The 16,134-nt window shown below is 28.8% G+C and overlaps 1 protein-coding gene across 1 annotated transcript; it reads right to left on the bottom strand.

Annotated features, from left to right (window-relative positions):
* Positions 1-11,106: 11,106 nt before the first annotated feature.
* On the bottom strand, positions 11,107-15,160 carry LOC148232150 (golgin subfamily A member 7). Its single transcript, XM_088192738.1, has 3 exons — positions 14,961-15,160; positions 12,166-12,318; positions 11,107-12,096 (listed from the first exon to the last, which is right to left on the bottom strand). Exons 1-3 carry the CDS (start codon positions 15,111-15,113, stop codon positions 11,953-11,955), a joined length of 450 nt encoding a protein of 149 aa, XP_088048864.1. The 5' UTR covers positions 15,114-15,160; the 3' UTR covers positions 11,107-11,952.
* Between the last annotated feature and the right edge of the window lie 974 nt (positions 15,161-16,134).

Raw genomic sequence — 16,134 nt, 5'->3', positions numbered from 1 at the left:
GCCTCCTATGCATTGGTTCGTTCTTGAATAAAAAAATAAACAATAAATAATATTTGTTTGCGGAAACGCGTCAGTGAACGGAAGTACTCGTTTTGAGAAAATTGTTATTCCCCGCGTATGAGTAATCCGTTACGAAATAAAAGGACTTTCGATTTTTTCCTTCGCGAATATACTGTAACGATGAAAGTGGACCTTAACATTTATAGTACGTCGAAACTTTTTTATTTAAAATACAGAGGTAAACCATTGTAAGTTTTGTTTATCTATCTAAATACATACACATTTTGTTATATTAGCATTGAATATAGAATAATGATAAGCAATAAACATAAAAAATAAAGGGTTCTTAATCTTTCAAGTGGAGGCAAAGACATATTCTAGAGAATATATAGATTGATCTAAAGCATGATTCGGATTTACGTGCTGTTTGGTGAAAATAAAAAATCATAAGTTCTCTGTAAATATTACACACGGCTTGATAAACGTTGAGAATAAAAATGTACACAGCAAATTGGAAATATTGAAGCTAAAATCTTGATTTCTCTCTTCAGATTTGAAACAACCAAAAACGAGTTATATGTATGATACATATAATCGCAAAAATTATACATATATTCTTTATATGTAATGGAGCAACTCATGGACTTTTGATGATTTCCAAGTCTCGGTCTTTGTGAGATACGACAGTGATTTGTATATATGGTCTAACTATTTTTTATCTCGCTTTTGAACCAAATATAAAGCTGAACGTATTATTATATTACTCACAAATGTCCTGAGTGTCACTTGAACAAGCTTTAATTAATGTAATAGATTTAAGGATGAGAATAAAAATGAAGGAGTGTGAATAATTCAACATTTTTTAATACAGGGCTTAAAAATGCTAACTCATTCCAAAGTAGCTTTCTGAGCAACATAATAAAATATGTATTATATTTTCTGGGTACACCATTAAAAAGTGTTACTATTTAGAATAAATACTACATATATTTGTTCCGATGCTTACGTGATCCGTGACTTTGAGTAAATAACATAGAAATCGCAGAATGTTTAAGTACTTTCATGGTCATAAGGAATATCGGTTTGTTTGCAATTATTATAGAAGTGCATTTTTCCTGTCATTTATTAGTTTTTTTATGATTCGTCTGTTTATGTTTTTTAGTTCCGGTCATTTTATACGGAAAAAATGTTTGTGATTAAATGACACACTCAATTATTGTTAAAGTTTGGAGAAATTTATAGTTAATGAATCAGCAATGTTTTTATGTAATTACTAATTTTAGTCATTTTTATAACGTGTCATGGTTAATCATAGTCTCAAAAATCTTTAAAAAATAATAACAAATACAATAGCTTATTTAAAAAACACATATAGTTTGATTTTGTATTATACTCACTATAATCTTGTGTTTAATACTGCAATAATCATATTTTTGATAGAATACAAAATATAATGGATATCTAAAACTATTGGTTTTGAAAATTTCATTTAATAAATTAAGTAAAATCACATTAAGCTAAAATGTTAATTTTTAGTAAATATTAAAAATACACAAAATATACAAAAAAATAATTTTTTCGTGATATCAATTAAATTATAAGCTTTAGCTTTTAAGGCAAACTTTTTAACTAAATAGATAAAGCCTAAAATTCTTTAGAGATTCAGAAAAAGAATAAATATTCATATCTTATTTTTTTGCATGGACAAAATATAAGAGCTATAAAACAAATAAAGGAGAAAAATAAGTATTACATTAAAGAATAGCTTTATACTTCCTTAATACAACTCTTACTCAACTTTTAAAAAATATCATGGTGTACTTGGTAAATATTTCAAAATTGTAACTGATGTATTCAAATGTGTTTTAACAACTTATTTCCAAATTATTAATAACCAGTTTCTGGAAACCGGCTGTGTAGCACTTGCTAATATAATAAGCCAAAGAATTCTGGTTTGTACATAAATTAAATAAGTTAATAGTGGAAAATTAATTATCATTTTGCAATAACATGTATGTATTATACATATACGTATATATCTAAAAATGTTTGAATCCTACATATTTTACAGGAAGAGTCCCGTTTAGAAGATAAAAGGAAACAAATACCTTTGATTCCCCAATCCCGAAATTAATAATTAAAATTACGATATTTAGTAAATATGTATCCATCAAAACCTTAATAGCTAGAAAGATGATGGATAGAATGATGTAATTTCTTGACAGGTGTAACTTTGCAAGGTCGTGTTTTATTGCTAATGACATGAGTAAAAGCTTGTTGTTATGTCTTCATACATGAAAAATCATAAACTAAGCAATGTGTAGTAAAAAATTGATTTCATCTTAGAACAGTTTTTCTATTGTCTATTCTCTATTCACTATTTTATTTATCATTTATGACGCATGACTTTGACAATAAAAATAAATATATTAATACGGTCTATTAATTATTATTAGTATTATGAATTATAGTTCTTTTTCATTTTCACTGAACACTATTGAATTTCTAGAAATCAGACGCGCGTAACTCAGAAAATATATATAGCATCTAACTTTCCCTTTAGATTGTGACATTGACCCTTTTCGCGGATAAATTTATTCATGAATATATATTAATAATATACGTTATAACCAAGACCTTATTCTAATTTAATTTACAAAAATAAACAAATAAAATACTTAGAACTGTTATTATACCAATTTGATTTTTGGTTTAGATAAATACTTTGGATTAAAAAGTGCAGAAAGAATACGATCCATTCGACAGTTTTATAAACTTTATTAAGCAGCAATTGCTTCTTTTAAAATATTAACATTAATACATCTATATCCTATTAGTAATATAACAAAATAGATATAAGGAAAAAAATATGTTGAGTATAGAACTATCCTATAAGACCAAAATGATTTCGAAAATTACGCAAAAAACCGGAATTTACGCGTATATAATAAAAGGTTACGCAGTAAAATAACTTGTTTCGGAAACATGCCATGAATATCATATAAACAGTTTTTTTATAAATTATCATCTCAACATACTATGACCCAATGTTGATCGAAAACGAACATTGAAACACTCAATAATGAAAGCTGTGTTTTAGGGAATATTTAAGAGATGTACCTACTTTGAAAATGTGTGTCAAATTTATTATTTATAAAAATATTTATATAAGAAGCCCTGTTAATTTTTTATTGTAATCCTTACACAATTCACTTTGTCATGATTTATTAAAATATGTATTAGATTTTTAAAAAGACATCTAATAGTTTTGTTAGGCATTAATCAAGATTGGCAATGACAGTTCATTATATGACATGAATGTGAAAAAAGCAACGTGACTTTTCGATTTTTAAATTAATTTAAAATCATATTAAAATGAATATTGAATTTCACCGCACTAAATTATTCCCGTTACAGAGATAAGACTTTGAGTAATATATAAAATGTTAAGTTAATTTAATCATCAGTTTTTTCCTGTAAACCATATTTCTTTTAGATTATTTTATTAGAATCTGATAGAATACTTATTGCATAGTACATATATTTTTTTAGCGTAGAAAAGTAAAATTTTCAGCATTAAAAGCTAGTTATTTTGTAATGATCATATTTTTTATTATTACTATATTTAATATTTTTTATATTATTTACAATTTTTTATAATGTTAAAAAGCTAAATGTTACATGTCAGCATGATAGACCAGTGGTATAATTCGGTGAATAATACATAAAAGCCCTGGGTTCGATTAAAATATTAAATATACAGATGGATGTCTATGAATTTTCATTCAGATTTTGACAAGAAAACTAGTTATTAAATAAATTTATGTCTTATCTTATTTTTTTGCTAATTCATAACATATAAAAAAATATCCTCAAACACATTAACATAATTGCATTGCTGTCACTGTCATAGCCAATTTGGAATAGGTTTTATTTATTTTCTAAAATTGATATTCTATTTAACTCAAGATCAGTTTCGTTTCGTCTTCGGTCGTTTAACTACCCCAAAAATAACTTATAACATTATATGTTATTAATATGAATAAATATAAAAAATTAAACGAGTCACTTTTAGTTCAATAAGCTGTTCCGGAAATTTATCATTTAACCTTCGATCATGAACATCTTAAGGCTTTGATGAATGTACACCTCCGACTGGCCTCAAAAGAACTTGCAGAAATATTGAATATTGAGAAATCAAATGTTATAAGATATTAACTGGAGTTTATGTCCAAACTTAGCGTTTAGCAAAAAAATATGAATGAATGCGGATAAAATTAGTAAATAACTAATTTATTTATTTATTCAACGGTGGTTGTGTTCTTTGTATATTTTATTTTTCAGTCTATGCATTATGATGTCGACAAAAGATTTACATTCATTTTAGGTACGAGCATAAACTAATACACATTGCGGTGCAAGCCACAAGAAATATCAATTTGGGATTTGGTGAGGGTATTGTTAGTCAGAGAACTGTAATACATTGGTTCGAGAATATTTTTCTGTTCTAATACTCGCACCATACTTAGAGGTTTCTCCTGCAACTGTTTCATGACATCTGGATGCCACAGGAAAAGTAAAAAAATGGATTAATGGGTACCACACGAACTGCTCGAAAGATAAAAACAGCAACGTTTCAAAGTATATTTTTCTTAAGTTCTCAGAAACAATAGGAAAATTTTCTTGAAGAGAATCATTACCTGTGATATGATCAGGACAATGGTTAAACAGTAAAGAAGCTCTAAAAATATGTCCCGAACCAAGTTGGAACCCGAAAAAAATTATGGTGACAGTATGGTATTTGGAAAGATTTTTAAACGATCTTTTTTTAAATAAGGCGAGATTATTACACCAGAATTATTTTATAGATAAATTAAAACCATGAATAGAAAATTAAACATGAAATATTTTATGTTGTTAAACAGATATTTAGTGATATTTCTCCATGATTATGTGAGACATAGCACTTAAAAAATAGTTTAGAAATTATCATCCTACAGATTATCACAATTTAGACATATTTCTTAATAATACGAACTTTAACAACCGGAGTGATATTTTCGTTTCAAAACATATAAATGCCATAAAAAAGGTGAAAAAATGAACAAATAGGTACCGCAGGAATTGACTGAAAGGCAAAAACAGTAACGCTTTGAAGTCTGTTCCTTGTAGTGCTCAGAAAAAATAAGGAAACTTTCTTGAAGGAAATCATTACTTGCGATAAGAAATGTATTATTTACGTTATAATGGACCTTTAACTATACTATTACTGTTTAACGAGGAATATCACGTTTTTAAACATTTAGACTTGTTTATTTGAAATATGAGTGATATTACAAAATTCTTTCACAGCTTCACAATTTTTGTAAACAAGGATTTCATTAATTGTTGAATGGTTGGCAAAATACCATTTCTGTAAATGGAATATATTTTGCTTAATAAATTTATAGTTTTAAAAAATAAAAACGTTTAATATGTAGCAAAAATTGGATATTTTATATGAAATAACCTAACATGTTCTTGCTTAGTTCTTGCGTCAAGTATTGGCCCTTTTTTAAAATGCAATTTATTGTATAAACTATTTTTGCTAATATCTCTCCAATAATAAATACATAACATATCCTTTCTTTTTATAGTCAAATTAAAATCATATTAAAAATCTATGCTATATTTTCAAGTGCATTTATATGCTCCGCGTAAGTGATACTTGCTGCAACTCAATTATGGCAATATGAGCTTGTTTCGCGGGCATTCTATAGACATCATAACAAATGGACAACATAACAACAAATGGGCAACATAACATATCCCATTCTTTTTTAATTCAAACAATTCGAATAACGCACATTATCATATTTATTAAATTTTATAAAGACTTATTCACACTTATACTAACACACACAAAGAGACTAGAGATCGTTTCTCCGTCGTAATAAATTGTACTCGACGAATTTTCGCAAAACTGTGATGTTTGTCGTGCACAATCAAAACGAAAATAACCGGTTATCGAAAGATGACGAAAAAAGGAGGAAAATATACTAATATTAACACGAACTGGTTGTGTGTGCGGTGGTGGTGTTTTGTCTGTCGAAAGCGAACGCGGCCGGCGAAGACGTTCGCCTTCGTCGTGTATCTGGCTGCAACTGACTGAGACGACTTGTGAAAGTGGTCATCGGTTGTAGGCTGTGTGTGATATAAACAACACACGTGCAGGTACAACCGATAACGGTTACGTAGATGGCTAGCCGCTGGCTGGCGAGTTATCCAACCGCGAGAGTTCCTAGGCGAGAGAGTCAGATTGAGGAGAATGGGTTCGGTCGTTAAGGGCATGCGTGGAATTCTTTAGGCAGAAGAATTTATAGTAAAAAATAGACACTTTACGACTCGGCGAGTTTCTACTTTACATATTAAGTGGCGATTCTGCATTAATAATAGATTGGGGGCCTAAAAATTAAGTACAAAATGGTGTACGACAAGGATGTTTGCTCGTGCCTCTATTTTAAGCATATATTGCAGCTTAAACACTACTGTGTTAAAAATAAACTAATTAAATATATATTTTCGTTGCTCTTAGAAGTACATATATAAGGTATGTGATAAATATTAGTGATTACATTAACGGTTTACTAGAAAATCGCGACAGAAAATGGTAACGCTATCGAAAATCCGCATAAAATAAAATAAAATTCAGAAGTTTGAATTCGTAAGGTAACTTGTTCTGTTTCGACATTGTTAATTAAAATCATCATTAAATTACTATTAGAACCAATACAAATAACTGTAGGAAATATATACTACAGGTTCCCAACCGCATTTTATAAAAGTCAAATGACCCGTGATACATTTGTAATAAGGTAAAGATAATGCAACGAAAATAGTTGCTATTTCATCTTCAGATCCATCTACTACATTGCAGAGTCTCTCAAACATGTTTATAAAAAAATTTTATATTTATTTTACAGCTGGGATTAAAATGCCATGATGCCAAACTTGTAATGCCATAATATGAAGTTTCAGATTAATTTTATTTTGCTTTTCTAATATATCTGCTAAAACAGCAACTATTTTGAATCAAATTACATTATTACTAGGGTTCTTAATTATTTGTAGTTTTCAACTATTCAAATATTAAGCGAAAAATTGATGAAATATTTGAATATTCGAATATATTCGTAATTTTTTCCCGGTTTTTAATAATTTATTTAACCAAATAATGCAAAAAATATTATTTAATTACAAAATAATGATTGGGGAATAATAGTTATTTTAAATAATCATAATCGTTATACTTTTTGAATTTTCAGTGAGGGAATCAATGCTTAATTTATTATTACATACTTTTTGATTAGATATCAAAAAAGATGCAGCTTGAATGAAAACGCCCTAAGACTATTTTACAGTGCCATAATATGAACTTCCAGGTTAAGTATATTTTGTTGTTCTAAAATATCTACTAAATAATAAACTAAATATTTTTAATCAAGCTACCTTTCTATTATGGTGAGAAAAAATTGCGCGGTAATGTTCACACAGTGTACATGTAATTAAATTGAGTAAACTTACGAAATAATCCTTATAATAATAGTCAAAGTCGAAACGTAGCAATTATTATAATAAAAATACTAACAACTGAATAAATACAGAAATTGAACGCATAAAACAAATACGTATCAAATATTTACTTTCAAAAATAATATTTAAAAATTAAGTTGAAAGCTTTCGTACTTGAACATAAATTCCGTGCCAAAAAAACGGACTTGTTGTAAAAAAATTGTTACTTTTTATAATTGCTTGCATTTTTAATTATTTAATTTAATATGTAAATATATCATGACGAAATAAATTAAATATGAAAATTTTACTTGAGATATTAACATAGTAAGATTAAAGTTAGCTGCAGAGCTATGTTTTCTTTGCACTGACAAGAATAATTTGATTTCAACATTCAATTCAAAGAGACATAGATTTTTAAAATTACCGCCCCTCCCCCATACATTTTTCACTGGGTCATAAAATCAGCATTTCTTAAAATAATAAATTGGTTATTATTAAGCTCTTGTTATTCGTGGATGTATATATGTTTTAGTGCATTCAGGGCTAAGAACCATACTAGACGATCCCATTGCGAATATGCCGCCCCCAAGCAAGTGCCGCCCGGGGCGGCCCGCCCCCCTAATAGCTTCGCCACTGCATAAAATTATTTACAAGTCTGCGCAAAGCAGTTTTGAAAATAATACAATCGTGATTTTTGCCATCCCAGAATGCCATCCTCAACATAATTACGAGTGTAGTCCTATAATATTTTAGAAGTATAGTATATGTATAAATTTATAAGACAGTTGGAAAGCAAATGCAGTTTTATTTACTTCTACTGTTTAAGGATACAATAATAACACTCGTAAGAATTGAAGAAAACTACAAACCAACATAAAAAGGTTTATATATATATGTGGTAAACCGATGTTGTTTTATAGATGTATCTACCATGACACGGTTGTCAAGGCGAACACTGATTCTGATGTACCATTTGTACATATTTTATTGCTCTGTGTTGCTCTGCAAGTCAAGAGTTGCTGGCTCTTGGGGTCTATTGTATGGATGGTCGACCGTAGAAGCGCTGGAATCTCGACAGGACGACCCGTTGTATTTCCGAATGTGTACTTTCTGTATCGGAATCCGGATATGGAATAAATGTCCTGGATCGGGAATGAAGCTGATATCTAGAACTCCAAATAAGAGTTGTAAATAAATATTTTTGTCCCATTAAATAAAGAGGAAGGCTAACCAATTCAACCATACATTGGCTTGTTGGACGAATGTAAGATAGGATCATAGTCCTTAGTGATGACATCGGCGAGAAGATACCTAATCGTACGTTTTTCTCAAACTTAAATTTTAAGGTCACAAAGTTGTACGAGTCGCTCTTTCACTTCTAGTAGAATGTTTTTTCTACTAGTTTCACAACAAGAAGTTAAAAACAGTTTTAGCAATTTTAAAATTAAGTGCTTTTTAAGTCAAAAATAATAATTTCAACAATATATATTATGCTTATGTTATTTTTCCTACAAATTAATACTATTTCCTGTACACAAGTATGCCCTTGAGTACTCATAGATGGTGTCGTCTTTCACATTAAAATAAACTTGAATATATGTTTTATTTCCTTATTAGTTTTTTGTCAACTGACGTGACGCTAAATTATAGTGATTCTATAATACTAAGCAATTTAAATCCAGTCAACGATCATTAAGTTTAGTAATAAATCTTTTGCATAATGAAAATGCTCATCGTATAACTATTTAAATAAATGTATAATTAAACAGTAAAGATTAACGAACAAATATTAGCTATCTTCGAACATTATGATATGTACCTATTTATAAGATAAAAATAAGGATATAAAAAATAAATCGTATTAAAAAATTCGAACTCTCGTTCCAAATCTTATTGGGTCAAATAAAAGATTGATAAATTTATGAATAATGCATTCATTACGAATGAGCCTTCTTTCTATTATAACACGAAACTAGTTGCATAAACTTCTATAACCGGCTTTATTTAGTCATCGTATATTACAATTTAATCATTGCGTTTTTATGCATCAATTCTGGACAGTGGATTCTCTTTGCCAATTCGTAATTTATGCGCAAATGTAGTCACAGAAAATTTTTCGTTGCGCGGTTCAAGCCATTTTGTTATCTGTAAACTTGTGTTTATTTTCAGTCGCAGCAATATTGTTTTTGCAGTGAGTGTTTATAATGCTCTAAAATCATAATCCAACTAGATGATATTTATCGCCAACCTATTTTTACTGATTTATTTATTGTAAATATTTCGTTGAAACATGAGAAGCTGCCTTGTGACCAGTATTTGTATGTATGATCACCGAACCCAATTTAATGTAACGCTGATTTGATTATTTGCTAAAAATGTTACTGAATAGAATATAACACAGAACTGTCTCTCCAGCATAAACAAATTATTTTTATATGTATTATTCTAGAAAATCATAAGTGGATTCACCAGTAAAATAAAATTAGCATCTTACTAAGCACATATGTACCTTAAAATTTACATAATATATTATTATATCATAGAAGTTACAAATACAACATCTTATATACGTCCTTGAGTATTTTTTTTGTAAGATGATTAAAATATCCTCATCATCTATTTCAACATCTTATTAAAAAATCTTATATAATACACTCACCTACAGAATCTTCAAGGATGTTTCATTTGGAAATTTTAACAAATTGGGTAATCTAATAAAATGTAAGTGTATTTGAAAGTTTTAAAGATATACATACTAATTTACATACTCTTACATGAAAATATTTTTATTAATATAAATAAATAAAACACACACATCAACATTACATTTTTATTTTGTTACTATAAATATAGAAAGTGTTACCACATATGCATATTTTAATATATTTATTTAAAATAACATTCAATACCGAGAATAACCTTAGATATTCTGTATTATAATAAGATACAATTAAAAACAGTCTGTCAAACGTACTTTATTTATATATATATACATAAAATTACGAAGACATTAATTTATTAGTTAATTTTTATGTATTTACATACGAATATAACACCTGATACGTTTAATACAATTCTAATGTGAATCATCAATAGTACAATCTATTTGTTGTTTTCATAACATAATATTTGGCCAAACTTTCCATATGTATAGACGATTAATCATCTTTGAAAAAATCAGTTCCTGTTGAACTTCATAACATTGAGCGTTGATTAGTCATTTCATGAATGCAAATGAATTTCTTCTAATACATTCTATAATAAAGTACGCATACAATAGATCTCAACTTATGTTATAATGTAATAATCTAATTATGTATTAAAGTTATAGAGAGTGTTTAATTTCACGTTTTTAACTAAATCTATGAGTGATGAATTGGATAGATACTATAAATAATACAATCTAATTTGTTCCCAAACTACAAATATGAACATTGAGTTTAACATTTAATTAGTTTGTATATTTTGATAATCCATTATTAATAATTTATCTACAAATTATATGAATTGTTTTCATGAGAGTGGGTAAATATAAAATTAATATAACTGATATACTGAAAATCATTTAATTATAATTCACATAAATTATTTGAGTTATACATATTTGTGTGCTGGTGTAAAAAAATAAACTAGACATGCTTGCAAAAGTGATATTAGATAAGATATAAATGCATTTTATTTATATAACTGCCTATAAAGTATTTTAAATACACAAGATGGAATGAAAAGTTGCATATGAAGTAAGATTAGAACCAAAGCAGTCAATTTAGAAACCTGACACCGATAAAACATTTTATATATAACATACGAGACCTTTAATATCAAAATGTAAATAAAATCATATCATTGGCAGTGTCAATCAATATAAAAATCTAAACACACAAAGAAATATCCATAAATATCTGATCTTTGTCTAAGCTATTGATATTGATTTATATATATGAATTAGATATGTCGCCGTTTATTGACAACCAGTGCTTGTTTGTTACATTTTTTCAAGTATTTTATAGGAATAGTTTAGATTAAATAAAAATTGTAAAATCTTAAATATATCGAATTATTATGGATCCTTGCATATTCATTTTTAATTAGGCCTGATAATTTCGTCTCTCCAAACATTCATCAAATTAGTATATATCTAAGATAATGATATGAATCATATAAACACTTTTACCCATATTAGAGGTCTCATACATTTATCAAATATAAACATAACTCCGAAACAATACGATTATTGAAAAAGTTCACGAGTGCAACAACATCACAAACATCGACAGACTTCCACAGCGAGGAACGGCGTGAGGGCGTCGTTACGCGTGCAGCGGCGTGAGGGACAGTACAGTCGTCACACACTAATATTTACATGAAGAATTCCTCGGTGGAGTGAGACAGCGGAAGTCACGTGGTGTTACTTGGCCGATCCAATATGGATATTTCTATGAGTCGGAGGCCACGCGTGCACGGGTCTGTGATGCGAAGGCCACGCGGAAGATACACTCGCTCATTTTGGCTTGCGACAAACTTTGACACTTTGCGAAGACACTGAAATAATCACAGAACAAATTAAAGAGAGTAGTATTAAATGACGGTGGTTATAAAAATATGGTTTACTTTTTCGTAATGCGTCTCGGTACATATGTATATGAGATATGCTGTTAAACATGCGAGACAACCCTCGCAATAGGTGCTGCATGCAGCTTTCTCCGCTTCCGCAAAGTATGCATTGAGTTGATGGATTGTATGTTCAAATGCTTGAACTTCGATCTGAAAAATAAATAAATAATAACTGTGTCAAAAATATCTATTATTAAGTGTTAAAGAACCATCGAGCATTTGGTTTTAAACAAAAAATGAAACTATTAGGGAGAATCAAAAATCTAACAATTGACTACTGACATTTCTTTTGAGATAAAAATGTAGTTAAGTTTCAGCTAATGTAAGGCCAGGTTTTATAAGAGTTTTTTTCTTCAACTGTTAATTAATATAAATAGCGCTAGAAACATTGCTGACATCACTGTTATAGGTTGTGTGGCAAATGTGGAAAAATAATTTAATGGCAGAAAAATGAACTGCTAGTGTCTTAAAAATGAAATATCTCTAAGACCACCGTGTAGGAAGATTATTTTATCAGTGGTTTATAATCTGTGGGTTGCATAAAATAATAATTAATATCATAAAATTTGCTTTATTCTACTTTATTACATCTCTAGTTTAAAAAATATATAATAATTAATTATGTGAATAAAATGAACTATGTGAATTATCATATATAAATTATATTTCGGTCTTACATGAATTAAAAATTTCATGCTTATAGTTTTATAAATAATTTATGGTCAAGTTTTATTATCATCTCTTGTTTATACAAAGAGCTCTTTGATTGTCCCTCACATGGGAAGTCAGCCAGGGCAATAAAAATAATTATGCATTGAAATATTTTTTTTTTTAAAGTATAAACATTCATTCATAGATGGCAGCACAAAACGCTTTAGTTTTTGCCAGTAGATACTACTGGACCCCGTCGTTAAAAGTCAGAAATCATAAAAGGTAGTCACTACCCATCCCGTCGCCTAACATCAGAGAAGGTACTACCCGCCCCATCGGTTAAGTGTTAATATACATAATTTCTATTATAAATTGTACTTTATATTGTTAAAATTATTTTATTTTATATAATTCACGTCCTCATAATCATTGTCCTCGCTAGATACAGTTTGCAGATTCTGTTTTGATTTAAGTTTGTTTTTTAAATTAAATAATTAGTTATTATATGATTTTGTATTGTACATTATTTGAACTGTTTTTTTATGAACATGATAATTACAGAATAAACAACTTTTAATGTTTATTTTTAGTTTATATTTCCAATTTCTGTATTTATCATTTTAATTTATATTCGTTAATAGCATTTATAAAATTAAAATCATTCAATTTTCAAATTAAATTTTTTTATTTTCTATAATTTATTTATATTTTAGGCAGCTACATAACTGCCTTAAATTGTAGTTCTTTTGAAATTGTATATCTAATAATAATTAACAATGGTAATTATGATTTTGGGCGCCTGTGTCGGAAAGCGCTTTTGTTATTTTTTAATAATGTAAAAAAATCTTTCTTTATAATTAATGAGATATTCAGTGTTGAAAATGATAACCATAACAAAAATTATAACTCTCAATAACAGATTTGTGAAAAACAATAACAGGAGAATCTCGATGCTCGACTGAGGGTGGCACTGAAAGGCCAAAGACTGAATGATTTTTTTTCGTTTCAGAGCAGACATTTGTGACATTACTTCTGCATAAAAAAAATAGTACTTTCCTATTGCAAAGCAGATTCCTCGTCGATGGGACCAATTTATACCTACTTCTTACCCAAGAAAAAATGTAAATATATACAACCAACAAGCAATTACCTGAAATATTTACTGTGAATAAGTTAAAATACTACATTTTGTAACTTTTCTTGGTACATTTGGTACGCTAACTAGGCTCCGCCCTGGTTACACACATGGTTAGCAAACAACAAATGGTTACTAAATTAATTATTCTTAGTAGACCAACTTAGTTAACTTAGTTAACTCAAACTTAAATATTTGAATTTTGATGTACAAGGTAAAGATAAAATTAATTTAAACATAAAAAGCTCAATAAGAATTTTTCTTAACAACTTATATTACTGTTAAAATACTTGATGGACAAACAACGCAAATCCGGGACATTTCCGCACAATTGGGACGTCTGGTCACTTAATGTTTTAACATAAAACAAATTTAAAAGATAGAAAACTTAATTTTTTTCTACAGATTGTACAATTTTTGCAATAATTCTCGATATCGTCAAACTATTCCATTTTGGTTTGAATGCGTATCAACAGATAAGAAACTATCAAATTTATTTATATTTATATTTAGAATTCAAAGATTGTGTTTGGAAATACAAAAAATGATGGCTTGTTTTGGTTTTTCGAATTTGCTAAAAGAACCATTATCTTGTATGAATATATTAAAATAATTCTTCAGGTGATGAGTATCTTGGCTAATATATATATTTCATAGTATAATCGCGCTTTTGAAAATATTGCTAAATTTGGGTAGTGTCAAAATTCTCATCATTATTACTTTATTTATTTACTTTTTCTTTTCAACTGAACATTATATGAGATTCCTATTTTTTCTCATATATTCGGTAAATCAGAATGATTGATTGCAACTACGAAATGGTCGAGCATACTATTTAAAAAAATTCAAGGTATTTAACCTTCGAATTATCTAACAATTACCATGATGAAATGTGGATCGAACTGATAACAATGTTTATCTTTGAAGTATCGAAAGGAGTAAATAGAAAATAGAAAATAAAATAAAATTGAAATAAGAAAGGTCGGAATGCGAAGAGATCACTGACCCTGTCCTCCAGTTCGGTGGGAAACCTCGTCTGGAATTTGACGGAGGTACCCTCCGAGTAGTCCCTCTGCACGAAGACCTTAAGACATGGGGGCACTCCGAGGGGCGGCGGCGAGGGAGACGCCGGTGGCCCTCCACCTCCGGACATGCTCATCGCTCCTGCGAGAGCACCGCTCGCCCAAATGTACTTATGACAGCTAGGGCTGACGATTGTAACTCAACGGCGTTTTGGTTACAATTTTATTACAATAGTTTATATTTTTACAATTTTACAACGGAATAATCGCCGTAACCCTTTCATTTTAACTTTTTGATGGGCCATTTGGTTGAAATGTAGTGAATTTAGTGTAACACTTACAAATTACATATTGAATAAGCAAAATATAAAACGTTCTTACCTCGCCCATTTCAGCTCTATCTCTCTTTTCGTTATGTTAGTTGACCTTTATAGATGATGCCACAAGCTCAACGCATTGTGACATCTTGTGCCATATGGGGGGTTAAAAAATGTGACACCAATTATGGAAATCGCCTTACCAATACATAAAGACACATATCTTTATATTTACTTTTTTTTTATTTTTGCAAAATATCGCATCTATAATATTATATCTGATAGCATTTATAGTTGCATTCTTTTGAGAACTTATACATCTAGAAATTAGCTAACAGAAACGTACTTTTTTTTAAAAAAAATTTTTTGCCTATTTACATATTTTATGATATTTGTATATATTGTAAGTTATAACATTAATTGTAAATCTCTTAAAATACGTGTTTCTACTAGTACACTATTAAATATTCGTAGCAGCTTATTGTTGTGTGATTTACAATTGTCACCGAAATCAGTGATACACAACTTGATGTATATACATTCAGTATCAACTCTCGTCACCACTATATTTCAAAGCCAAAATTATTTGCGAATATGGTTGTATTTTTAATAACGCTTAATGGTTTAACGTGTACCACATTGTATATATTTTAAGCAAATAAGTTATAAATGCCAAATATGAAAGCAATGTAACCACGGTTAACAATCGACTACCTAGCTTAAAAATTAAATATATTTTAATTGAAAACACCAATGCGGCTTGTTTATCTTAACAGTGCGGGCTTATGAGTGTGTCAACAACAAATTCCATTTTATTAATAAAATTTGTTTATTTATTCTG

Source organism: Plectrocnemia conspersa, unplaced genomic scaffold (genome assembly GCF_051122295.1).
Source record: "Plectrocnemia conspersa isolate PC_06_02 unplaced genomic scaffold, ASM5112229v1 ptg000009l, whole genome shotgun sequence".
Taxonomy (NCBI): Eukaryota; Metazoa; Arthropoda; class Insecta; order Trichoptera; family Polycentropodidae; genus Plectrocnemia; species Plectrocnemia conspersa.
This window is presented reverse-complemented; position numbering and strand designations above follow the sequence as displayed.

Coding starts and splice junctions, on each gene's coding strand:
- LOC148232150 (XM_088192738.1), bottom strand. CDS start 15,113: ATGAGCATGTCCGGAGGTGGAGGGCCACCGGCGTCTCCCTCGCCGCCG. Junction 12,319..14,960: donor CCACCGAACTGGAGGACAGG/GTCAGTGATCTC, acceptor TTTATTTTTCAG/ATCGAAGTTCAAGCATTTGA. Junction 12,097..12,165: donor CCGAGACGCATTACGAAAAA/GTAAACCATATT, acceptor TGATTATTTCAG/TGTCTTCGCAAAGTGTCAAA.